At 48.4% G+C, this 26576-nt stretch overlaps 1 protein-coding gene across 1 annotated transcript in view; it reads right to left on the bottom strand.

Moving 5' to 3' along the window:
* The window catches only part of LOC116410227 (natural cytotoxicity triggering receptor 3 ligand 1-like), a 66392-nt gene extending 44124 nt beyond the window's left edge, over positions 1 to 22268 (bottom strand). Inside the window, exons 1-2 of the mRNA XM_031900349.1 lie at positions 22045 to 22268; positions 13123 to 13473 (exon numbers count right to left, since the gene is read on the bottom strand). Of these exons, the coding sequence (XP_031756209.1) occupies positions 13123 to 13473; positions 22045 to 22156 (463 nt within the window). The 5' untranslated portion in view covers positions 22157 to 22268. The remainder of the gene's footprint in view (positions 1 to 13122; positions 13474 to 22044) is intronic.
* Between the last annotated feature and the right edge of the window lie 4308 nt (positions 22269 to 26576).

Below are 26576 nucleotides of genomic sequence, written 5' to 3'. Positions count from 1 at the left end.
CCTACCCAACATCCCCCGGCAGGGCATTCCCCAACCCCCTCACTGCCCTCACCATGAGGAACTCCCTACCCAACATCCCCCGGCAGGGCATTCCCCAACCCCCTCCCTGCCCTCACCGTGAGGAACCCCCTAGCCAACATCCCCCGGCAGGGCATGCTTTTTAACTTGTTTATTAATGACCTGGAGGGGGGCATAGACAGTACTGTTTCTATTTTTGCTGATGACACTAAATTGTGCAAAACTATAAGTTCCATGCAGGATGTGCCGCTTTGCAGAGCGATTTGACTGGGAAACTGGGCAGCAAACTGGGAAATGAGGTTCAATGTTGATAAGTGCAAAGTTCTGCCCTTTGGTAGAAATAATATAAACGCAAACTATCTACTGAATGGGAGTGAGTTGGGGGGATCCTTAATGGAGAAGGATCTGGGGGTTTTGTAGATCACAAGTTGTCTAATGCCAGGCAGTGTCATTCTGTGGCTACTAAAGCAAATAAAGTGCTGTCTTGTATAAACAGGGCATTGACTCAAGGGATGAGAACATAATTTTGCCCCTTTATAGGTCCCTGGTAAGGCCTCACCTTGAGTATGGGGGGCAGTAACAGTGAGTATGGGGGGCAGTAACAGTGAGTATGGGGGGCAGTAACAGTGAGTATGGGGGGGCAGTAACAGTGAGTATGGGGGGGCAGTAACAGTGAGTATGGGGGGCAGTAACAGTGAGTATGGGGGGGCAGTAACAGTGAGTATGGGGGGGCAGTAACAGTGAGTATGGGGGGCAGTAACAGTGAGTATGGGGGGGCAGTAACAGTGAGTATGGGGGGCAGTAACAGTGAGTATGGGGGGGGCAGTAACAGTGAGTATGGGGGGCAGTAACAGTGAGTATGGGGGGGCAGTAACAGTGAGTATGGGGGGGGCAGTAACAGTGAGTATGGGGGGCAGTAATAGTGAGTATAGGGGGCAGTAACAGTGAGTATGGGGGGCAGTGACAGTGAGTATGGGGGCAGTAACAGTGAGTATGGGGGGCAGTAACAGTGAGTATGGGGGCAGTAACCATGAGTATGGGGGCAGTAACCATGAGTATGGGGGGCAGTAACCGTGAGTATGGGGGCAGTAACAGTGAGTAACTATGGCAGTAACTATGAGGTGAGACTGTCGAGGTTGGGGTTGTTTTCTCTGGAAAAGAGGCGCTTGCGAGGGGACATGATTACTCTGTACAAGTACATTAGGGGGGATTATAGGCAGTTGGGGGATGTTCTTTTTTCCCATAAAAATGATCAACGCACCAGAGGTCACCCCTTTAGATTAGAGGTATGGAGGATCCATTTGAAGCAGCTTAGGGGGTTCCTCAGGGTGAGGGCAGTGAGGGGGTTAGGGAATGCCCTGCCGGGGGGGGTTGGGTAGGGGGTTCCTCACGGTGAGGGCAGTGAGGGGGTTGGGGAATGCCCTGCCGGGGGATGTTGGGTAGGGGGTTCCTCACAGTGAGGGCAGTGAGGGGGTTGGGGAATGCCCTGCCGGGGGGTGTTGGGTAGAGGGTTCCTCACGGTGAGGGCAGTGAGGGGGTTGGGGAATGCCCTGCCGGGGGGTGTTGGGTAGAGGGTTCCTCACGGTGAGGGCAGTGAGGGGGTTGGGGAATGCCCTGCCGGGGGATGTTGGGTAGGGGGTTCCTCACAGTGAGGGCAGTGAGGGGGTTGGGGAATGCCCTGCCGGGGGGTGTTGGGTAGAGGGTTCCTCACGGTGAGGGCAGTGAGGGGGTTGGGGAATGCCCTGCCGGGGGATGTTGGGTAGGGGGTTCCTCACGGTGAGGGCAGTGAGGGGGTTGGGGAATGCCCTGCCGGGGGATGTTAGGTAGGGGGTTCCTCACGGTGAGGGCAGTGAGGGGGTTGGGGAATGCCCTTCCAAAAGATGGGGTAATGGCAGATTCTGTTAATGCCTATAAGAGGGGCCTGGATGAGTTCTTGAACAATCAGAATACCCAAGGCTATTGTGATACTAATATCTACAGTTAGTATTAGTGTTTGTATATATAGTTTATGTATGTGAGTGTATAGATTGGAAAATATAGGTTGTGTGTGCTGGGTTTACTTGGAAGGGTTGAACTTGATGGACTCCATATATACCAACAAACACAAACTGTAGATATTAGTATCACAATAGCCTTGGATACTCTGATTGTTCAAGAACTCATCCAGGCCCCTCTTATAGGCATTAACAGAATCTGCCATTACCCCATCTCTAGGAAGGGCATTCCCCAACCTCACTGCCCTCATCATGAAGAACCCCCTACCCAACATCCCCCGGCAGGGCATTCCCCAACCCCCTCACTGCCCTCACCATGAGGAACTCCCTACCCAACATCCCCCGGCAGGGCATTCCCCAACCCCCTCACTGCCCTCACCGTGAGGAACCCCCTACCCAACATCCCCCGGCAGGGCATTCCCCAACCCCCTCACTGCCCTCACCGTGAGGAACCCCCTACCCAACACCCCGGCAGGGCATTCCCCGACCCCCTCACTGCCCTCCACCATGAGGAACTCCCTACCCAACATCCCCGGCAGGGCATTCCCCAACCCCCTCACTGCCCTCACCGTGAGGAACCCCTACCCAAACCCCCGGCAGGGCATTCCCCAACCCCCTCACTGCCCTCACCCATGAGGAACTCCCTACCCAACATCCCCCGGCAGGGCATTCCCCAACCCCTCACTGCCCTCACCATGAGGAACTCCCTACCCAACATCCCCGGCAGGGACATTCCCCAACCCCCTCACTGCCCTCACCATGAGGAACTCCCTACCCAACATCCCCCGGCAGGGCATTCCCCAACCCCCTCACTGCCCTCACCATGAGGAACTCCTACCCAACATCCCCCGGCAGGGCATTCCCCAACCCCCCTCACTGCCCTCACCATGAGGAACTCCCTACCCAACATCCCCCGGCAGGGCATTCCCCAACCCCCTCACTGCCCTCACCATGAGGAACTCCCTACCCAACATCCCCCGGCAGGGCATTCCCCAACCCCTCACTGCCCTCACCATGAGGAACTCCCTACCCAACATCCCCCGGCAGGGCATTCCCCAACCCCCTCCCTGCCCTCACCGTGAGGAACCCCCTAGCCAACATCCCCCGGCAGGGCATGCTTTTTAACTTGTTTATTAATGACCTGGAGGTGGGCATAGGACAGTACTGTTTCTATTTTTGCTGATGACACTAAATTGTGCAAAACTATAAGTTCCATGCAGGATGTGCCGCTTTTGCAGAGCGATTTGACTGGGAAACTGGGCAGCAAACTGGGAAATGAGGTTCAATGTTGATAAGTGCAAAGTTCTGCCCTTTGGTAGAAATAATATAAACGCAAACTATCTACTGAATGGGAGTGAGTTGGGGGTTTCCTTAATGGAGAAGGATCTGGGGGTTTTGTAGATCACAAGTTGTCTAATGCCAGGCAGTGTCATTCTGTGGCTACTAAAGCAAATAAAGTGCTGTCTTGTATAAACAGGGCATTGACTCAAGGGATGAGAACATAATTTTGCCCCTTTATAGGTCCCTGGTAAGGCCTCACCTTGAGTATGGGGGGCAGTAACAGTGAGTATGGGGGGCAGTAACAGTGAGTATGGGGGGCAGTAACAGTGAGTATGGGGGGGCAGTAACAGTGAGTATGGGGGGGCAGTAACAGTGAGTATGGGGGGCAGTAACAGTGAGTATGGGGGGGCAGTAACAGTGAGTATGGGGGGGCAGTAACAGTGAGTATGGGGGGCAGTAACAGTGAGTATGGGGGGGCAGTAACAGTGAGTATGGGGGGGCAGTAACAGTGAGTATGGGGGGGGCAGTAACAGTGAGTATGGGGGGCAGTAACAGTGAGTATGGGGGGCAGTTACAGTGAGTATGCAGTGCAGTTTTGGGCTCCATTCCTTAAGAAGGATATTAATGAGCTGGAGAGAGTGCAGAGACTGCAACTAAACTGGTTAAGGGGATGGAAGGGTTAAACTATGAGGTGAGACTGTCAGGGTTGGGGTTGTTTTCTCTGGAAAAGAGGCGCTTGCGAGGGGACATGATTACTCTGTACAAGTACATTAGGGGGGATTATAGGCAGTTGGGGGGGTTCTTTTTTCCCATAAAAACAATCAGCGCACCAGAGGCCCCCCCTATAGATTAGAGGAACGGAGCTTCCATTTTCCATACTGAAATTTCTACCCAAAGAGATTCGACGTTTTCATTGGTAATGTCTTTATTACATGGCTTTAAATCTGACTTTACATAAAGACAAACCCCTCCCCCCTTTTTAATCTCTCTGTCCCTCCTAAAAAGTGTATACCCATTTAAATTCACGGCCCAGTCGCATTTATCATCCCACCAGGTCTCAGTGATACCTATTAAATCATAATTTTCAATACATGCAATAGCTTGCAGCTCCCCTAATTTACCCGACAAGCTACGCGCATTACCCAGCATGCAGCGGAGATTATTACTTCTCCCTCTGATGTTTACATTAGCTAAGGGAGAGTTAGAGCTAAGGCAAATATTAGACTGTTTCCCTTGTAACAACAGAAGCTCCTTATCTGATAAACTATATGCCTCCCTCACTCCTCCCCCACAACCCTTTGCTAGTCCCACTGCCCCGTCTACACTAGCTTTCCCATAAAACTCTAGCTCACCCCCCTTGTCTAGTTTAAACACTCCTCCAACCTCTTAACCATTCTCTCCCCTAGCACAGCAGACCCCCTTCCATTGAGGTGCAATCCATCACGGCTGTATAGATTGTACCCCAAGGAAAAGTCAGCCCAGTGCTCTAGGAACCCAAACCCTTCCTTCCTACACCAAGACTTTAGCCACGCATTTAGCTCCCTAAGCTCCCGCTGTCTCCCTAAACTTGCACATGGCACCGGCAAAACTTCCGAAAAAATGACATTGGAGGACCTTTGCTTAATCTTAGAGCCTAGATCCCTGAACTCACTCTTTAAGGTCCCCCACCTACCGTTCATTTTGTCATTAGTACCGATAAGTACCAAGACAGCCGGGTCATGCCCAGCCCCTCCCAATAATGTGTCGACCCGATCAACCACATGCCGAACCCTGGCACCAGGAAGACAGCAAACTGTCCGGTTGAAGCGATCCGCTTGACAGATTACCCTGTCCACTTTCCTAATGATCGAATCCCCTATAACCACCATCTGTTTAGGCCTAGCTCTGCTCTCCTCCCCACCACTACTAGAGAAACTGGTCTCCCGGCTGTTAGAGAGATCAGCCTCACCTAGAACCGCCAGTCCAGAGTTCTACTCCCATCTTCTTCACACAATCTGGCAAATCTGTTGGGATGCGCAAACCCTGGCACAGCCTTCCTCTTCCTTTTCCCCACACTAGATTGTCTAACTGTCACCCAGCTTACTGCCTTATCATCCTGTCGCTGCTCCCCTCCCCCCAAACTATCTGACCCCGCTAGGGGCTGCTCAGAGAGCAAGAGACTCCTCTCAAGATTGTCAATTGAATGCAGTGTTGCAACTTGTTCCTCTAGAGCTCTAACACGAGCCTCTAAGTGGCAATTCGCTCACATCCACAACAGAGGTAAGTACCTCGGAACTGTTGTTCCACAACTGCATACATGTGGCAGGCTGGCACTGTGTCAGACCTTCAATGTTGCTGCCACTCATTCTCCCAGTTACAGGAACAGGTAAACAAAAGTAGGGAAAAAAGATTTGGAATAAATGCAAACTTTATACCGTATATATTCGAGTATAAGCCAAGGTACCTAATTTTACCTAAGAAAACTGGAAAAATGTATTGACTCGAGTATAAGCCTAGGGTGTGAAAGGCACCAGCTACTGCTAGGTTTCAATAATCAAAATAAATATCAATAAAATGACAGCTCCCCTCAGCATCCTCCCCAACATCCCCCAGCTCCCCCCAGTGTTCTCCCCAACATCCCCCAGCGTTCTCCCCAACATCCTCCAGCTCCCCCAGCATCCTCCCCAACATCATCCAGCTCTCCCAATATCCCCCAGCTCCCCCCAGCGTTCTCCCCAACATCCCCCAGCCTTTTCCCCAACATCCCCAGCATTCTCCCCAACATCCCCAGCTCCCCCAGCGTTCTCCCAACATCCTCCAGCTCCCCCCAGCGTTCTCCCAACATCCTCCAGCTCACCCCAGCATTCTCCCAACATCCTCCTCCTGGAATATTAATCGCGATTGCTGGCAAGTGAGATCTCTCTGAAAATCTGCTTTTATTTAATCCGACTTGAGTATAAGGCTTATACTCGAGTATATACGGTACCTTGTTTAACCCTTTAAGTGCCACAGGCCATAGAATCTACATCCTATGTATAGAAGTACCTAAGTGCCACAGGATGTAGATTCTACTTCCTGCTGCACTTCTGGGTTTGGGCAACGAGCACAAGGGGGAATGAGTGGCCCCTGTGGTGCGATCGCCCAGGGGCCCCATATGAAAAGCCTGCAATCCACGTGGCTTTCACTGCACTGCCTCTCCCTTCCTCCACTCCCCCCTCTGCTCCCCCCCTTCCTGCACCACCCACTCAGACCTGACTGCAGCTGCCTGCCTCCTGTGTCTCTCCTGTGTCTCTCCTGCGTCTCTCAGCTTCTTCTGCCCAGGTAAGTGCCACATACACACACAAACACACAATCACACACTTATTACACTAATACACACTTATATTTACACTTACACACACACATACATTTTTTGGGGGGCTGGAGTGTTTCACACATTCACAGAACATACAGCACTCACACTTACTTGCACCCACACACATGCACACAAAACATATTTTACCTAGTGTACACACACACTTACACATGTATTTTTTTTTATTGCATCGTTTTTATTCTTCCCTGAAAAAAATGTTTTATTGCCATTGTGGATAGCGTATTTGCTAACCGCACAGTGCAATACCTTTTGTGTATTATTTTGGTGTTTTTACTACATTTTCTGTGATTTTGGTGCATTTTTAGGTATTTTATTGCATTTTTAGCCATTTTATAGCATTTTCAGTTATGCATAGTTGTTGTTCGCTTGACTTTGTCTGTAAAACTTATTTGTCCAAGCCAAAATACTCAAACTGTTATTCTGACCGCAGATATCACTAGGAAAAAGTATTTTTAGCAATTTTATTGCATTTCACATTGTTTTTTGTTACTTGTCTTTGCACATGGACATTTTGTCTGCTGTATTTCAATTTGGCTTCCTCTGTACCCCACACAGTTTGGTAAATCTATGCATATTGGGCATCAAACTGTTCAGTAGACCCCTGGCATTTGCATTTAGAATGTTTTATGTTGGTACATTAATAAATGTGGGGTACAAAATGGGGCAACATGCAAGCTTTGTGAGGATTTTCAGAATTGTCACAAAAACTGTTCTGTTTAGCATAGCTTTGTAGTTTGCAGTAAAAAGTTGTATTTACCCATTTTTGTTTTGTCAGAATGTTTACTTTCCCAAAATATATGGTTTTCTAGGGTTTCAGTACTGTTAGGGGGTCTTATGCCGCATAATACACATACTGGGTTCAAAAACTGCACAAGCCAGAGCCTCTTATGTGAAAATTCATATCCACTATTTTTATTTGGGTGCCCCTGTACGGCACATTGTTTGGCCAATATATGCATATAGGGCATCAAACTGTTCAGTAGACCCCTGGAGTTCATATTTAGAATGTTTTATGTTTATACAGTACAAAATGTGGGGGTACATAATGGGGTAAAATGCAAGTTTTTTGACAATTTTTAGAAATGTCATAAAAACCGTTCTTTTTAGTATAGCTTTGTAGTTTGGTAGTTTGCAGTAGAAAGTTGTATTTACCCATTTTTGTTTTGTCAGAATGTGTACTTTCGGAAAAATTTATGGTTTTCTAGGGTCTCCGTACTGTGAGGGGGTCTTATGGCACATAATGCACATGCCGGTAGCTTATATTGCAGCGTATACACTTTGTATGCACTAACTTCCTTTTGGGGTCTGTACATGTATATCTGTGTATATCTTTATTTATAAAGCGCTACTTATGTACGCAGTGCTGTACAGTAGAATACATTAATACAAACAGGGGGTTAAAGATAATGGATAAATACAAAGTACAACAATAAATACAAATAAATACAGATAAATACAGTTGCAATAAGAGTTAGAAACACCAGATGAAGGAGGTCCCTGCCCCGTAGAGCTTACAATCTATATGGGAGGGGTAACTAACAGACACAAATGGGCAAATGTAAGTGCTGTAGGTCACAGTGGGTGACATAGTTACATAGTTACATAGTTACATAGTTACATAGGGTTGAAAAAAGACCATTGTCCATCAAGTTCAACCCATCCGAGTAAACCCAGCACACAACCTATACTAACCAATCTATACACTCACATACATAAACTATATATATACAACCAGTAATACTAACTGTAGATATTAGTATCACAATAGCCTTGGATATTCTGCTTGTTCAAAAACTCATCCAGGCCCCTCTTAAAGGCATTAACAGAGTCTGCCATTACCACATCACTAGGAAGGGCATTCCACAGCCTCACTGCCCTCACATTACAGTATAAGTGCCAGTTTCCAGATCAGGTGCTGGGTGAGTGCTCCAAAAGGTAGTCTTTAAGTTTAGTTTTAAAAAGACTAAGGGGGGATTCTCTCCGGAGGAAATCAGGGAGGGCATTCCAAATGTAAGGGGCAGCCAGGCAGAAAGGTTTAAGGCGGGAACCAGCAGTAGTAGTTGGAGGCGCAACCAAACGGTTGCTCTGCGAGGAACGAAGGAGTCGGCCAGGAACGTACGGAGACACAAGGGAAGAGATGTAGTGAGGAGCAGAGGAGTCGGCCAGGAACGTACGGAGACACAAGGGAAGAGATGGAGTGAGGAGCAGAGGAGTCGGCCAGGAACGTACGGAGACACAAGGGAAGAGATGGAGTGAGGAGCAGAGGAGTCGGCCAGGAACGTACGGAGACACAAGGGAAGAGATGTAGTGAGGAGCAGAGGAGTCGGCCAGGAACGTACGGAGACACAAGGGAAGAGATGGAGTGAGGAGCAGAGGAGTCGGCCAGGAACGTACGGAGACACAAGGGAAGGGATGTAGTGAGGAGCAGAGGAGTCGGCCAGGAACGTACGGAGACACAGGGGAAGAGATGTAGTGAGGAGCAGAGGAGTCGGCCAGGAACGTACGGAGACACAAGGGAAGGGATGTAGTGAGGAGCAGAGGAGTCGGCCAGGAACGTACGGAGACACAAGGGAAGAGATGTAGTGAGGAGCAGAGGAATGGAGGGCTTTGAAGGTTAGGAGAAGGAGTTTGTAAACTATTCTTTGTTTAATAGGAAGCCACGATAAGGACTTTAGCAGGGGAAGGGCCTGAACTCTCCTGGATGAGAGGAGGAGAATTCTGGCAGCAATTTAATATAGACTGTAGGGGGGAAAGATGGGAATTAGGGAGGCCGGTTAGCAGCAGGTTACAGTAGTCAAGTCGGGATAGGATGAGAGCATGCATGAGCAGCCTAGCTGTTACAGTAGAAAGAAAGGGATGGATTTTGGCAATATTGCGTAAGAAAAAGTGACAGGTTTTGACAGTGATGTTAGTATGGTCAGAGAAGGAGAGACTGGAGTCAAAGATCCCCCCCAAACAACGCATGGAATTGACAGGGTTGATGAGGGTGCCATCAATAGAGATAGAAAAGGGGGGAGTAGGACCAGGCTTAGGCGGAAAAAGATCATTAGTTCAGTTTTTGTTAGGTTCAGTTTGAGGTGGCGTTGGTTCATCCAGTTAGAGATAGCCAGGGGGCAGTTAGAGATAGCCAGGGGGCAGTTAGAGATTTGAGTCTCAGTTTCAACTGTTAACGAAGGGGTTGAAAAGTAAATTTGGGTATCATCAGCATACAGATGGGATTTAAAGCCAAATGAACGGATAAGATCTCCCAAAGACAGTTAGTACTAGTGGTTGTATATATAGTTTATGTATGTGAGTATATAGATTGGTAGGTGTGGGTTAAGTGTGCTGGGTTTACTTGGATGGGTTGAACTTGATGGACACTGGTCTTTTTTCAACCCTATGTAACTATGTAACTATGTAACTATGTAAAGACAGCGTGTAAAGGGAGAACAACAACGGCCCAAGTACAGAGCCTTGGGGTACCCCCACATTAAGTACAGAGCCTTGGGGTACCCCCACATTAAGTACAGAGCCTTGGGGTACCCCCACATTAAGTACAGAGCCTTGGGGTACCCCCACATTAAGAGGAACTGGAGATGAGATTTTGTTAGCATAGGAGACAGTGAATGAACGGTTAGAGAGGTAGGAAGAGACCCAGGATGCAGCCTGACTACGGAGACCAATCGAATGCAGAATGTGCATCAGGAGGGAGGGGCCAACCGTATCAAACGCAGCCGATAGATCTAGGAGGATTAGTACGGAAAAGTGACCATTGGCTTTGGCACCTGAAGATCATTCGTAACTCTGCACAGGGCTGTCTCAGTAGGGGGCGCAGGCTGAAAACCAGATTGCAGCGGGTCCAGTAAATTATGTGCATTAAGAAAGTTAGTGATACAGGAGAAGGCAATACGCTCTAAGATTTTGGAGGCAAGCGGTAAAAGAGAGACAGGGCGGTAGTTAGAGAGACAGGACGGGTCCAGGGTGGCCTTTTTAAGGATGGGCTTGACACAGGCCTGTTTGAAAGAAGAGGGGAAACTTCCAGAAGACAGAGAAGAGTTGAAGATGTGAGTAAGAGCCGGAGTAAGCTCAGCAGCACAGTGTTTGAGCAGAGAAGAAGGCATGGGGTCTAGAGAGCAAGTGGTGAGCGGAGCCGACAAAAGATGCCGGGAGACTTCAGAGACAGTTATGGGACCAAATGAGCTAAGACATGCAGAGGGGGGCTGAGGAAGGAGGAGCTGGTTAGTATTAGGGGGGGGAATCTGATTGCAGATGGACTCCACTTTGTTCAGGAAGAAATCAGCAAAGTCCTGGGGAGAGTGCATAGCATGAGGTAATGGGGTCTGTGAGGGACGCAGAAGGGAATTGAATATCGAAAACAGGCGTTTTGGGTTGGATTTATTATTGTTTATGAGGGTGTTGTAGTATTCCTGTTTAGCCTTCGACAGGGCAGAGTTTAGGCAGCCAATAGGATTTTTTGGGGATAAAGTCTGCTTGCGTACGGGATTTCCAGATACATGCCAGCTACATCGGTGATCCTATGCACAATGGGCATCAAACTGTTCAGCGGACCCTTGGCTTTCATATTTAGGGTGTGTTCTTTTGGTACCTAATGTTATGTGGGAGATATGGTGCTTGAAATTGGAAGATTTGATGTGATGTTCAGGTATTTCATCAAAACCGGCAAATTTGGGAAAGCACTGCGACTCTGTAGTTTGGAGTAGAAAGACATGGGTACCCATTTTGAATTCGTCCGAATCTGTACTTTCCAAAAATAAATGGTTTTGGGGGGGTCAATGTATTTTTTGTGTTTTTACCCCACAGAAAATGCAGTAAACGTGTTGAATTTTCAGTAGCTAAAGAGACCTCTGGGCACTAACTTCCTTATGGGGTCTCTAAATGCCAGATACAGTGCTGATCCTATGCACAATGGGCATGAAACTGTTCAGCGGACCCCTGGCTTTCATATTTAGGGTGTGTTTTCTTGGTACCTAATGTTATGTGGGAGATAAGGTGCTTGAAAGTGGAAGATTTGAGGTGATTTTTTTAGAATTTTCATAATTTTTTATAGAAAATGTTAAATTCAGTAAAGCATTGCCGTTTGGTACTTAGGAGTTGGAAGACATAGTTACCCATTTCGGATTCGGCAGAATGTGTACTTTTTAAAACTTTTCCTGGGGTAAACCTAATGTTCCAGGATTTTTGGCTTTGGAATGTAAAGTATGCCGTATTCTGCTGTAATGCTTTGAAAATGTAGCAATTTACTGCCGGGAGTTTGTGATCTATAGAAGTCAGAAATCTCCATAAAACTATACATATCAGGTATTGGCACGTTCGGGAGACATGAGGCTTTCCAAATCAGTTGGATTTTTGTCCATAGAATAAAAGTTTCTGGTATAAATCCCTATATCATGAAAAATAGCATTTTTTTTTGTTTTTGTTCCAGAAGTTAAAATACACAGATGTGGAAAGCTCAGGTTCTCCTGAAAAAAACAATATATAGTTTGCCTACCTAAACGTAACCCTGCCCCCAGTAAAAGCCCCTAAATTGAGAGAGCACAGAATGTTTACAAAATGTCTGGCACTGAGGGGAACCGAAATGTCAAATTCTGCTGGCACTTTAAGGGTTAAAGGGTAACCCTTTTGGAATAAAAAATAACAAAAGTGGTATAAAGGTGATACCTTATTGGCTAACTAAGATAAAAAGGAACTAAAATGTTCTGAAAGCTTGCTATGATTATCTTAGTTAGCCAATAAGGTATCACCTTTATACCACTTTTGTTATTTTTTATTCCAAAAGGGTTACCCTGTAAACATTTTGACTGGCTAACACGGTACATCACCTTTTCCTGCATCTACAATGAAAGAGACTTGTAGTCCAATAACAGCTGAGTAAAGCTTGGTTGAGCAGCGCTGTGCAGCAGGGTTTACATCCCCTTTAATGAATCTGTCATGTGATATGTGTCATTGCTGACATCAGATAGAAGCAGAGTGATTGGCTGCCTGCTGATCATGACATCACTGCAAAGTGCATCCAAACATCCAGCATTTCCTAAATAACTGGTGAGAGATTCATGGAGAAAACACTGCCCCCTGGTGATTGGTTCTGGTGACGCTCACTATGTGCAGTTCAGTAAAAAATAGCACAATGAGTGTGATGCAAGCGGGGCTTGGCCCCTGTGTGTTTATTCAAAAATAGCAGCAACTTTTTGGGGGTGTACCCCTTCGTCAGGCAAACTGTTGCAGCTATTTTTGAATAAACACACAGGGGCCAAGCCCCGCTTGCATCACACTCATTGTGCCGGTTGACTATTTTTTACTGGACTGTGCCGGGAGTGCCGACTCTCTGGGCTGTGCACTGAGTAAGAATTGTTGGAGGAGGTAAGGGTGTGCTGGGTAAACTTTTCTTGCTCACTATGTGCAGCCATACGGTTAGAACTGGGAGGGGCTGGGCAAAAACAAAAGGGGAAGATACAGTAGGTAAATGCCACTTACCTGATACCTGCAGGACAGACTGCCCCACGGCTTTATTAGGGGTATAAAAGACAGTGCAGGTATATTCTCCTTCATCTGTGAACTGAACCCGGGGTAAGTGAAGCCCCACATTGCCGGTTATAAGGTCCCGGTCTGATATGTAGGATCCGGGCCGGGTGGGGGTGTGAGTCCCAGACAGATACAGATACACTGGCTCTTCCCTTCCATCCAAGGTTTTCTGGGTCCATTCAACTGCCAGGTTTTTGGGATTCACTTCTCCGGGGCCCCAGTCGGTTACAGAGCACGGGATAAACGCTTCTTCATTCCTCAGGGATTTCACAGGCTCCGCCCCCATTTCTATCCTTAAAGAACCTGATAGAAACACACACAGATATTAAAGGGGATGTAAACCCAGCCATGATGCTGTTCCACTGAGCCCCCTAGTTTTGCTATAGATGTTGCCAAAAAAACATAATTTTATGTGTAATTCACCAATGAGAATTCTACTGATAAAAACTTCATTATAAATGCAGGAAAAGTGACAAATGAGAATGCTGATTCCCTGTGTCAGGCCCCTTGCTGGTACCTTACATATAGAGATAATGATGGCATTTTCCCGTCATTATATGGCACAGGAATCAGACATGGGGATAAAGGGACAGACTTGTTCAGTGCTGGGAAACTGTGCTTATTGCTCCCAACTCCAATTGCAGGAACAGAGAACAGGGAGCCGGATTTACTCACATCAGCTGGGATTCTCATTGGGGGATTTCTTGCATTTTAATGCAGTTTTATTGGGCAATATTGCTTTAAGAATACAGCCCTGATGTTGCTGGACTACAGCTCCCAGCATGCCTCACCCTTCATTATATGTTACATTATTCTGGGATTTGTAGTCCGGCAACAGCTGAGTAACGTTGGGTTGAGCCGCGCTGTGCCGCAGGGTTTAGTTTCCCTTTAAGGTTTGGACACTTTGTTATATTCAGCTGATAACAAGAACATTTTTGCTAAATGACATAAATATTCATATAAATCCGTGTGCTGTTTCTATGCTCTCTCTGTGCAGCTCAATTGCCTGACATGAAGAGACCATGAGCAACCGCCTATTGAAGGGGAAGTAAACCCTGCTGCATAGAACTGCTCAACCAAACTTTACTTAGTTGTTGCACTGAACAAGTCTGTCCCTTTATCCCCATGTCTGATTCCTGTGCCATATAATGACGGGAAAATGCCATCATTATCTCTATATGTAAGGTACCAGCAAGGGGCCTGACACAGGGAATCAGCATTCTCATTGGTCACTTCTCTTGCATCTATAATGAAGGGAAAATGCCATCATTATCTCTATATGTAAGGTACCAGCAAGGGGCCTGACACAGGGAATCAGCATTCTCATTGGTCACTTCTCTTGCATCTATAATGAAGGGAAAATGCCATCATTATCTCTATATGTAAGGTACCAGCAAGGGGCCTGACACAGTGCTGGGAATCAGCATTCTCATTGGTTAGTTCTTCTGCATTGATTAACAGTTTTTTTTGCCAGTAGAATACTTATTAGTGTTTTTTTTGCAATTATAATTAATTGTATATAATATATATGTAGGGGATCGGAGAACTCTTTGCCCTGTTTCTCAGTCTGTGAAATCATCCCGCCCGGCTACAGACTGGGGAGGAATCCGATTGGCTGGATGCCCCAGTGCACTGTTGGGAGAGAAAGGTGTGCCTAGGTTTGGAGCCAAAAGTGGTGTGTTCCTCAGTGTCCACTAGGTGGCAGCACTGTGCTAAAATCCCAGTTCCCAGTACCTATTATCTGAAAAGAGGGGCCAAATCTCCTGAATAATCAAGTATACAGCCTAAAATAAGTGAATGTGCCAAGAAAGGGTAACATTTTGGAGACACTGCTGAGAGTCTATTGGGAAGCTGGGAATGTTGGATGAAAGCATGGCTGCACATGAAACCCCACAAACTGTTCGCCAGTGGTGCAATGCTTTGGGATTAAATGCAGGGAAGGTCTCTACCATGGGGCCCATGGTTCCCAGAGTGAGAGAAGAGGGTTCCCCATAGTTACATATTTATAGTTACATAGGGTAGAAAAAAGACCAGTGTCCATCAAGTTCAACCCATCCAAGTAAACCCAGCACCCACACCTACCTACCTATACACTCACATACATAAACTATATATACAACCACTAGTACTAACTGTAGATATTAGTATCACAATAGCCTTGGATATTCTGCTTGTTCAAGAACTCATCCAGGCCCCTCTTATAGGCATTAACAGAATCTGCCATTACCCCATCACTAGGGGCATTCCCCAACCCCCTCACTGCCCTCACCGTGAGGAACCCCCTACTCAACATCCCCCGGCAGGGCATTCCCCAACCCCCTCACTGCCCTCACCATGAGGAACCCCCTACCCAACATCCCCCGGCAGGGCATTCCCCAACCCCCTCACTGCCCTCACCGTGAGGAACCCCCTACCCAACATCCCCCGGCAGGGCATTCCCCAACCCCCTCACTGCCCTCACCGTGAGGAACCCCCTACCCAACATCCCCCGGCAGGGCATTCCCCAACCCCCTCACTGCCCTCACCGTGAGGAACCCCCTACCCAACATCCCCCGGCAGGGCATTCCCCAACCCCCTCACTGCCCTCACCGTGAGGAACCCCCTACCCAACATCCCCCGGCAGGGCATTCCCCAACCCCCTCACTGCCCTCACCGTGAGGAACCCCCTACCCAACATCCCCCGGCAGGGCATTCCCCAACCCCCTCACTGCCCTCACCGTGAGGAACCCCCTACCCAACATCCCCCGGCAGGGTATTCCCCAACCCCCTCACTGTGAAAAACCACCTACGCTGCTTCAAATGGAAGCTCTGTTCCTCTAATCTATAGGGGTGACCTCAACCCTGACAGTCTCACCTCATAGTTTAACCCTTCCATCCCCTTTACCAGTTTAGTTGCAGTCTCTGCACTCTCTCCAGCTCATTAATATCCTTCTTAAGGACTGGAGCCCAAAACTGCCCCCCATACTCACTGTTACTGCCCCCCCATACTCACTGTTACTGCCCCCCCATACTCACTGTTACTGCCCCCCCATACTCACTGTTACTGCCCCCTATACTCACTGTTACTGCCCCCCCATACTCACTGTCCCTGCCCCCCATACTCACTGTGACTGCCCCCCATACTCACTGTCCCTGCCCCCCATACTCACTGTTACTGCCCCCATACTCACTGTTACTGCCCCCCATACTCACCGTCACTGCCCCCCATACTCACCGTCACTGCCCCCATACTCACTGTTACTGCCCCCCATACTCACTGTTACTACCCCCCATACTCACTGTTACTGCCCCCCGTACTCACTGTTACTGCCCCCCATACTCAGTGTTACTGCCCCCCATACTCACTGTTACTGCCCCCCATACTCACTGTTACTGCCCCCCATACTCACTGTTACTGCCCCCCCATACTCAAGGTGAGGCCTTACCAGGGACCTATAAAGGGGCAAAATTATGTTTCATCCCTTGAGTCAATGCCCTGTTTATACAAGACAGCACTTTATTTGCTTTAGTAGCCACAGAATGACACTGCCTGGAATTAGACAACTTGTTATCTACAAAACCCCAGATCCTTCCCCATTAAGGATCCCCCCAACTCACTCCCATTCAGTAGATAGTTTGCGTTTATATTATTCCTACCAAAGTGCATAACTTTGCACTTATCAACATTGAACCCCATTTCCCAGTTTGCTGCCCAGTTTCCCAGTCAAATCGCTCTGCAAAGCGGCACATCCTGCATGGAACTTATAGTTTTGCCCAATTTTGTGTCATCAGCAAAAATAGAAACAGTACTGTCTATGCCCCCCCCAGGGCATTAAAAAACAAGTTAAAAAGCAAAGGCCCAAGGACTGACCCCTGCGGTACCCACTAACCACACTGGCCCAATTAGAAAATGTTCCATTTCCCCCACTCTGTGTAATCTATCCTTCAGCCAGTTCTCTATCCAATTACAAATATTATGTTCTAGGCCAATATTCCTTAATTTGATCATTAACCCTCTGTGAGGTACTGTATCAAACGCTTTAGCAAAGTCCAAGTAGATCCCATCCACTGCCATTCCAGCATCAAGGTTCCTGCTCACCTCCTCATAAAAGGCGACTAAATTAGTCTGGCAAGATCTGTTACCCATAAACCCATGCTGGCACAAACTAATAGTATTGTGAACTGCAATGTATTCAAGTACCCTATCCCTTATTACCTCTTCCAAAAGTTTTCCTACTACTTATGTCAGACTAACAGGCCTATAGTTTTCAGGCTGAGAGCGGGATCCCTGTTTAAATAACGGCACCACATTAGCAATCCGCCAGTCTCTCGGCACCATGCCAGACCTCAATGAATCCTGAAAAATTAAGTGAAGAGGTTTGGCAATCACAGCGCTCAGCTCATTTAATACCCTGGGATGAATCCCATCCGGCCCTGGACCTTTGTTTACCTTTACATGTTCCAGTCGCTATTGAATTCCCCCCCGAGTGACCCACGCGTCAGTAGCTAAATTACTAGCACTGGGCATATTACAAGGGAAGCCTTCATTATCTGGCTCCTCAGATGTATAGACAGATGGGAAATAAGAGTTAAAAATTTCAGCTTTTTCCCCGTTCTCATCAACCAACTTACCCCCCCGTGATAATAAAGTTCCCCCCCCTTCTTGCTTCATTTTTTTACTATTCACATAATTAAAAAATAATTTTGGATTCTTTTTACCCCTAGCTGCAATATCCCTTTCCATCTCTATTTTAGCTGCCTGATAGCTTTTTTGCTGCTTTATTTGCCCCCTGTACCTGATGAAAGCCCCAGCTGCCCCAGCTAACTTGAATGCCCTAAAAGCACCGGGAGGGGTGCTGCCCAATAAGAGACTGTTTGATTCGCCAGCTGAACAGAGTCAAGTAAAGCAAGGTCCATCCGGTGAGAGCGTGGTCTCCAAGGGGAGTCGGCCTAGCTCGGGAGGCCAGCTGGATACCCTTGATATTGTGAGTGCGCTGGGACTACTGACTGACCAACTGACTCAGCTGGCCTGGAAAGGTAATTTTAAAAGACTTAAAGTGTTTTCAGGCTCAGATCCGGTACCCTCGGGTGAGGAGTCCTTTGAGAGTTGGAGAGACTCCACCTGATTGAAGTCCTAGAGGTGACATTTGGCCCTGTAGCAAGTACTACAGAGATGCTCCATCACTTCCACTCTACCTTCCAGAAGGAGAAGGAAGCCCTGTCTGCCTATCTGGTGCGGGTGGAGCAAGGCCTGAGACTGCTGGTGGGTCGTGGGGTAATCCAAAGCTCTGAAATGGATTCCCTGAGGATTCGCCAAATGACGAGAGGGACTTTGAATAGTGTAGCACGGTGGATTTTCTATTGATATTTTTATGATTTACAATATATACATCTGCTTTGACATATGAATTAAATCTAAAGGTGGCCATACACGCACCGATATTATCGTACGAAACCTCGTTTCGTACGATAATCGGTGCGTGTATGGCATGTCGGCGAGTCGACCGATATCGCAGGAAGCTGCCGATATCGGACGACTCGCCGATCAGACAAGTTTGAAAATTTTGATCGGGTGCCATAGAAGGCGCCTGACCAAAATTCTCCCTTCAGAGCTGAATCGGCAGAAGGAGGTAGAAATCCTATTGTTTCTACCTCCTTACCTGCCGATTCAGTCCTGAATGGTGTGTGGCGGATCTTACGATGTTTCGTGCGACCGATGGTCGCACGAAACATCGTCGGATCGCCACGTGTATGGCCACCTTTAGGTTTGAGTCAAGTAAAAGCAGCAGATTTTGGGACAGCGATTGTCCAGTGTTCAAGGTACAACGTCTTTGTTCTGTGTATATTGCTGGGGAAACAGTAAACACAGGTATTGTTACCCAGCAAATATCCTTGGAATAAACAAACAGACAGCTGATAGACAATACACTCTATGTACAACTTATCTGAGAAACAAATAGACCTGCTACAAAGCTAATAAGTTGTATAGTTAGATCTTTTATTCATGACAAAAGTTTGTACATAATATTGCACAAGTCAGCACTTGGTGTTGGGGGTTTGCAAAGACCTCTGGTATAAATGGGGCCCCCACCCTGTGTCAGTAGCTTCTCCTAGGGCTCCTGAACCAGTGCCGGGACATTTGGATCGTCGCTTGGTTATCGGGAACCTGAAGATCTTGCACCAAAGGTTGTGGGGCCCCCGATTGTGCTGAATTGTGCAGAACTGGCTGTGCTTGTAACTATAATCATACAAAGATAAGTAAATCTATTTGATTCTATTATTACTTGTGTGCGTTTAAGTTATTGCTCACTAACAGTTTATCAGAAGGTTTAATCATTGATCCTGGATATGTATTAATATTTGCTATTAATGTCAAGTAATACCAATTATTTATATTAATAAAGGTTCACCCCTTTATTACAAATAGTGACCCTGTTGCCATGACGATTAGAGCTCTCTACCAGGATACACTAACCCCTGGCTATGTTGCTCTGATGGAGAGAGTTCGGCGGGAGGAGGCTGATGCCTATGTGAGGGGGAAGAGGAGTTCCACCCAAGGGCATGCAGAGAAGTCCCCTGCTGGGGCAAAACTGCTGGAGGAAAATAAGAAACTTTGCAAAGAGTTGGAAGAGTTTAAAGCTCAATTGTCTGAGAGAGTCAAAACCCCAACTGAGATGAGGAAACCTCCAAAGTGCTACTGGTGTGGCAGGATAGGCCCCATACAGCCAAACTGCCCTGTTCCTGATGAGGGTGAGGCCCAGTCTGCACTGTGTAAAGTACGCCGGCGGCGTAAGAGATTTCCAGGGAAATGTTACAAGTGCCATGTGATGGGTCATCAGGCCTGGAACTGTAAGACTTACACAAGCCCAACAGTACAGAAGTCCTACTATGAGCCTTCCATATCTGAAAGTGACTCCCCTGAAGGAGATGAGGAGTTGAGTCAAAGGAAGATCACTGTGGGGAACCCTGTTGGCATGAAGGCAGATGCTGGAACCCTCACTATATCTAAGGGACTGGGTCTGGGCAGGTCTCCGGGTAATGCCCCTATTAAGTGTTGTCGGCCAGGAATATATGGAGACACAAGGGAAGAGATGTAGTGAGGAGCAGAGGAGTCAGCCAGGAACGTACAGAGACACAAGGGAAGAGATGTAGTGAGGAGCAGAGGAGTCGGCCAGGAATGTACAGAGACACAAGGGAAGGGATGTAGCGAGGAGCAGAGAAGTCGGCCAGGAATGTACGGAGACACAAGGGAAGGGATGTAGTGAGGAACGAAGGAGTCGGCCAGGAATGTACAGAGACACAAGGGAAGGGATGTAGCGAGGAGCAGAGGAGTCGGCCAGGAACATACGGAGACACAAGGGAAGGGATGGAGTGAGGAGCAGAGGAGTCGGCCAGGAACGTACGGAGACACAAGGGAAGGGATGGAGTGAGGAGCAGAGGAGTCGGCCAGGAACATACGGAGACACAAGGGAAGAGATGTAGTGAGGAGCAGAGGAGTCGGCCAGGAACGTACGGAGACACAAGGGAAGGGATGGAGTGAGGAGCAGAGGAGTCGGCCAGGAACGTACGGAGACACAAGGGAAGGGATGGAGTGAGGAGCAGAGGAGTTGGCCAGGAAGGTATGGAGACACAAGGGAAGGGATGTAGTGAGGAGCAGAGGAGTCGGCCAGGAACGTACAGAGACACAAGGGAAGAGATGTAGTGAGGGGCAGAGGAGTCGGCCAGGAACGTACGGAGACACAAGGGAAGGGATGGAGTGAGGAGCAGAGGAGTCGGCCAGGAACGTACGGAGACACAAGGGAAGGAATGTAGTGAGGAGCAGAGGAGTCGGCCAGGAACGTACAGAGACACAAGGGAAGAGATGTAGTGAGGAGCAGAGGAGTCGGCCAGGAACGTACGGAGACACAAGGGAAGAGATGTAGTGAGGAGCAGAGGAGTCGGCCAGGAACTGGGAGGGGCCAGGCCTCTCTATAACCAATAAAGCTGGGGCAGATCTGTCACTAGATACTCAGTATTACTATACAGAGCCGCACAGTGTTACCCGCCCCAGACTGGGAGGGGCCAGGCCTCTCTATAACCAATAAAGCTGGGGCAGATCTGTCACTAGATACTCAGTATTACTATACAGAGCCGCACAGTGTTACCCGCCCCAGACTGGTAGGGGCCAGGCCTCTCTATAACCAATAAAGCTGGGGCAGATCTGTAACTAGATACTCAGTATTACTATACAGAGTCGCACAGTGTTACCCACCCCAGACTGGGAGGGGCCAGGCCTCTCTATAACCAATAAAGCTGGGGCAGATCTGTCACTAGATACTCATTATTACTATACAGAGCCGCACAGTTTTACCCGCCCCAGACTGGGAGGGGCCAGGCCTCTCTATAACCAATAAAGCTGGGGCAGATCTGTCACTAGATACTCAGTATTACTATACAGAGCCGCACAGTGTTACCCGCCCCAGACTGGGAGGGGCCAGGCCTCTCTATAACCAATAAAGCTGGGGCAGATCTGTCACTAGATACTCAGTATTACTATACAGAGCCGCACAGTGTTACCCGCCCCAGACTGGGAGGGGCCAGGCCTCTCTATAACCAATAAAGCTGGGGCAGATCTGTCACTAGATACTCAGTATTACTATACAGAGCTGCACAGTGTTACCCGCCCCAGACTGGGAGGGGCCAGGCCTCTCTATAACCAATAAAGCTGGGGCAGATCTGTCACTAGATACTCAGTATTACTATACAGAGCCGCACAGTGTTACCCGCCCCAGACTGGGAGGGGCCAGGCCTCTCTATAACCAATAAAGCTGGGGCAGATCTGTCACTAGATACTCAGTATTACTATACAGAGCCGCACAGTGTTACCCAGACTGGGGGGAATAGGAATGTACTTACCAGTTCCCGGCAGTGAGACAGAGACCAGTATAAAGCAGAACAGGACGGGGGGATTCAGGCCGATTCCCAGTTTTCTCTCTGCCCCTTGGGCCCCCATCTGGTGTCGGTGCATTAGGGCCCCAGTGGGTGATATTGCTCTGTGCTCTTTACAATCCAACTCTGGATTTTACTTTCAGTTGCAGCAGTTATACAGGTTTTACAGGTGAGACACCAGGAATAGTATAACAGGGGCCCAAAAGGTAGGTCACTTTTATGTTGCCAGTAGGCCCCGAGGTGGAATGCAGTGGGGTCACATTCCGTCACTCCCCCCCCCCCCACATACTGGGGCTTTTGGGTGCGGCCGCTCAAGCCGTCTTTGTAGTTTCATCCCATATAGGGATATATATATATATATAGAAGTTTGTCCCCACCGGGCCCCGGTATATATTTGTTCCCACTCTATATATGTAGCTGGGTGCAGACTACAAAGGGGCCGTGAAGACTGAAGTAAAAACGACTCCAAACCTTTCACATTAAACCTGAAGTTGCACTTGAATAATGTTATGTGGGAATTAAATGTGAATTTGTGCTGCACTTATATATTACTGTGTGTTAAACACCGACTGATACTTTCTCTTGCTGATTGCGCCAAATGAGACGTCGCATTATTTTACCCGCGGTAAATCCCATGGCAGAGGCCAGGGGGCAAGAGTAGATCCCAGGGGGACAAAGTCTGGGCACCCCTAATATAATGTATCCACCTACCCCTATAGTGTATCCACCCTGCAGGCATTCATTAACCAGCACATTCTGGGCTCAGCTATTAATATATTTCCTAATATTTATATAGCGCCAACACATTTCTACTGCCCCAGTGAGCTTACAATCTAAGGTCCCTATCCCATTCCCATCAGTCCCTGCCCCAGTGAGCTTACAATCTAAGGTCCCTATCCCATTCCCATCAGTCCCTGCCCCAGTGAGCTTACAATCTAAGGTCCCTATCCCATTCCCATCAGTCCCTGCCCCAGTGAGCTTACAATCTAAGGTCCCTATCCCATTCCCATCAGTCCCTGCCCCAGTGAGCTTACAATCTAATGTCCCTATCCCATTCCCATCAGCCCCTGCCCCAGTGAGCTTACAATCTAAGGTCCCTATCCCATTCCCATCAGTCCCTGCCCCAGTGAGCTTACAATCTAAGGTCCCTATCCCATTCCCATCAGTCCCTGCCCCAGTGAGCTTACAATCTAATGTCCCTATCCCATTCCCATCAGCCCCTGCCCCAGTGAGCTTACACTCTAAGGCCCTATCCCATTCCCATCAGCCCCTGCCCCAGTGAGCTTACAATCTAAGGTCCCTATCCCACTCCCATCAGCCCCTGCCCCAGTGAGCTTACAATCTAAGGTCCCTATCCCATTCCCATCAGTCCCTGCCCCAGTGAGCTTATAATCTAAGGTCCCTATCCCATTCCCACCAGTCCCTGCCCCAGTGAGCTTACAATCTAAGGTCCCTATCACATTCCCATCAGTCCCTGCCTCAGTGAGCTTACAATCTAAGGTCCCTATCACATTCCCATCAGTCCCTGCCCCAGTGAGCTTACAATCTAAGGTCCCTATCCCATTCCCATCAGTCCCTGCCCCACTGAGCTCACAATCTAAGGTCTTTATCACATTCCCATCAGTCCCTGCCCCAGTGAGCTTACAATCTAAGGTCCCTATCACACTCCCATCAGCCACTGTCCCAGTGAGCTTACAATTTAAGGTCCCTATCCCATTCCCATCAGTCCCTGCCCCAGTGGGCTTACAATCTAAGGTCCCTATCACATTCCCATCAGCCCCTGCCCCAGTGAGCTTACAATTTAAGGTCCCTATCCCATTCCCATCAGTCCCTGCCCCAGTGAGCTTACAATCTAAGGTCCCTATCACATTCCCATCAGTCCCTGCCCCAGTGGGCTTACAATCTAAGGTCCCTATCACATTCCCATCAGTCCCTGCCCCAGTGAGTTTACAATCTAAGGTCCCTATCACACTCCCATCAGCCACTGTCCCAGTGAGCTTACAATTTAAGGTCCCTATCCCATTCCCATCAGTCCCTGCCCCAGTGAGCTTACAATCTAAGGTCCCTATCCCATTCCCACCAGTCCCTGCCCCAGTGAGCTTACAATCTAAGGTCCCTATCACATTCCCATCAGTCCCTGCCCCACTGAGCTCACAATCTAAGGTCTCTATCACATTCCCATCAGTCTCTGCCCCAGTGATCTTACAATCTAAGGTCCCTATCACATTCCCATCAGTCCCTGCCCCACTGAGCTCACAATCTAAGGTCTCTATCACATTCCCATCAGTCCCTGCCCCAGTGAGTTTACAATCTAAGGTCCCTATCACACTCCCATCAGCCACTGTCCCAGTGAGCTTACAATTTAATGTCCCTATCCCATTCCCATCAGTCCCTGCCCCAGTGAGCTTACAATCTAAGGTCCCTATCCTATTCTCATCAGTCTCTGCCCCAGTGAGCTTACAATCTAAGGTCTCTATCACATTCCCATCAGTCTCTGCCCCAGTGAGCTTACAATCTAAGGTCCCTATCCCATTCCCATCAGTCCCTGCCCCAGTGAGCTTACAATCTAAGGTCCCTATCATATTCCCATCAGTCCCTGCCCCAGTAAGCTTACAATCTAAGGTCCCTATCCCATTCCCATCAGTCCCTGCCCCAGTGAGCTTACAATCTAAGGTCCCTATCACATTCCCATCAGTCCATGCCCCAGTAAGCTTACAATCTAAGGTCCCTATCACATTCCCATCAGTCCCTGCCCCAGTGAGCTTACAATCTAATGTCCCTATCACATTCCCATCAGTCCCTGCCCCAGTGAGCTTACAATCTAAGGTCCCTATCCCATTCCCATCAGTCTCTGCCCCAGTGAGTTTACAATCTAAGGTCCCTATCCCATTCCCATCTGTCCCTGCCCCAGTGAGCTTACAATCTAAGGTCCCTATCACATTCCCATCAGTCCCTGCCCCAGTGAGCTCACAATCTAAGGTCCCTATCCCATTCCCATCAGTTCCTGCCCCAGTGAGCTTACAATCTAAGGTCCCTATCCCATTCCCACCAGTCCCTGCCCCAGTGAGCTTACAATCTAAGGTCCCTATCACATTCCCATCAGTCCCTGCCCCACTGAGCTCACAATCTAAGGTCTCTATCTCATTCCCATCAGTCCCTGCCCCAGTGATCTTACAATCTAAGGTCCCTATCACATTCCCATCAGTCCCTGCCCCAGTGAGCTTACAATCTAAGTTCTCTATCACATTCCCATCAGTCCCTGCCCCAGTGAGTTTACAATCTAAGGTCCCTATCACACTCCCATCAGCCACTGTCCCAGTGAGCTTACAATCTAAGGTCCCTATCCCATTCCCATCAGTCCCTGCCCCAGTGAGCTTACACTCTAAGGTCCCTATCCCATTCCCATCAGCCCCTGCCCCAGTGAGCTTACAATCTAAGGTCCCTATCCCATTCCCATCAGCCCCTGCCCCAGTGAGCTTACAATCTAAGGTCCCTATCCCACTCCCATCAGCCCCTGCCCCAGTGAGCTTACAATCTAAGGTCCCTATCCCATTCCCATCAGTCCCTGCCCCAGTGAGCTTATAATCTAAGGTCCCTATCCCATTCCCACCAGTCCCTGCCCCAGTGAGCTTACAATCTAAGGTCCCTATCACATTCCCATCAGTCCCTGCCTCAGTGAGCTTACAATCTAAGGTCCCTATCACATTCCCATCAGTCCCTGCCCCAGTGAGCTTACAATCTAAGGTCCCTATCCCATTCCCATCAGTCCCTGCCCCACTGAGCTCACAATCTAAGGTCTTTATCACATTCCCATCAGTCCCTGCCCCAGTGAGCTTACAATCTAAGGTCCCTATCACACTCCCATCAGCCACTGTCCCAGTGAGCTTACAATTTAAGGTCCCTATCCCATTCCCATCAGTCCCTGCCCCAGTGGGCTTACAATCTAAGGTCCCTATCACATTCCCATCAGCCCCTGCCCCAGTGAGCTTACAATTTAAGGTCCCTATCCCATTCCCATCAGTCCCTGCCCCAGTGAGCTTACAATCTAAGGTCCCTATCACATTCCCATCAGTCCCTGCCCCAGTGGGCTTACAATCTAAGGTCCCTATCACATTCCCATCAGTCCCTGCCCCAGTGAGTTTACAATCTAAGGTCCCTATCACACTCCCATCAGCCACTGTCCCAGTGAGCTTACAATTTAAGGTCCCTATCCCATTCCCATCAGTCCCTGCCCCAGTGAGCTTACAATCTAAGGTCCCTATCCCATTCCCACCAGTCCCTGCCCCAGTGAGCTTACAATCTAAGGTCCCTATCACATTCCCATCAGTCCCTGCCCCACTGAGCTCACAATCTAAGGTCTCTATCACATTCCCATCAGTCTCTGCCCCAGTGATCTTACAATCTAAGGTCCCTATCACATTCCCATCAGTCCCTGCCCCACTGAGCTCACAATCTAAGGTCTCTATCACATTCCCATCAGTCCCTGCCCCAGTGAGTTT

This window comes from Xenopus tropicalis, chromosome 4, assembly GCF_000004195.4.
Source record: "Xenopus tropicalis strain Nigerian chromosome 4, UCB_Xtro_10.0, whole genome shotgun sequence".
NCBI lineage: Eukaryota > Metazoa > Chordata > Amphibia > Anura > Pipidae > Xenopus > Xenopus tropicalis.
This window is presented reverse-complemented; position numbering and strand designations above follow the sequence as displayed.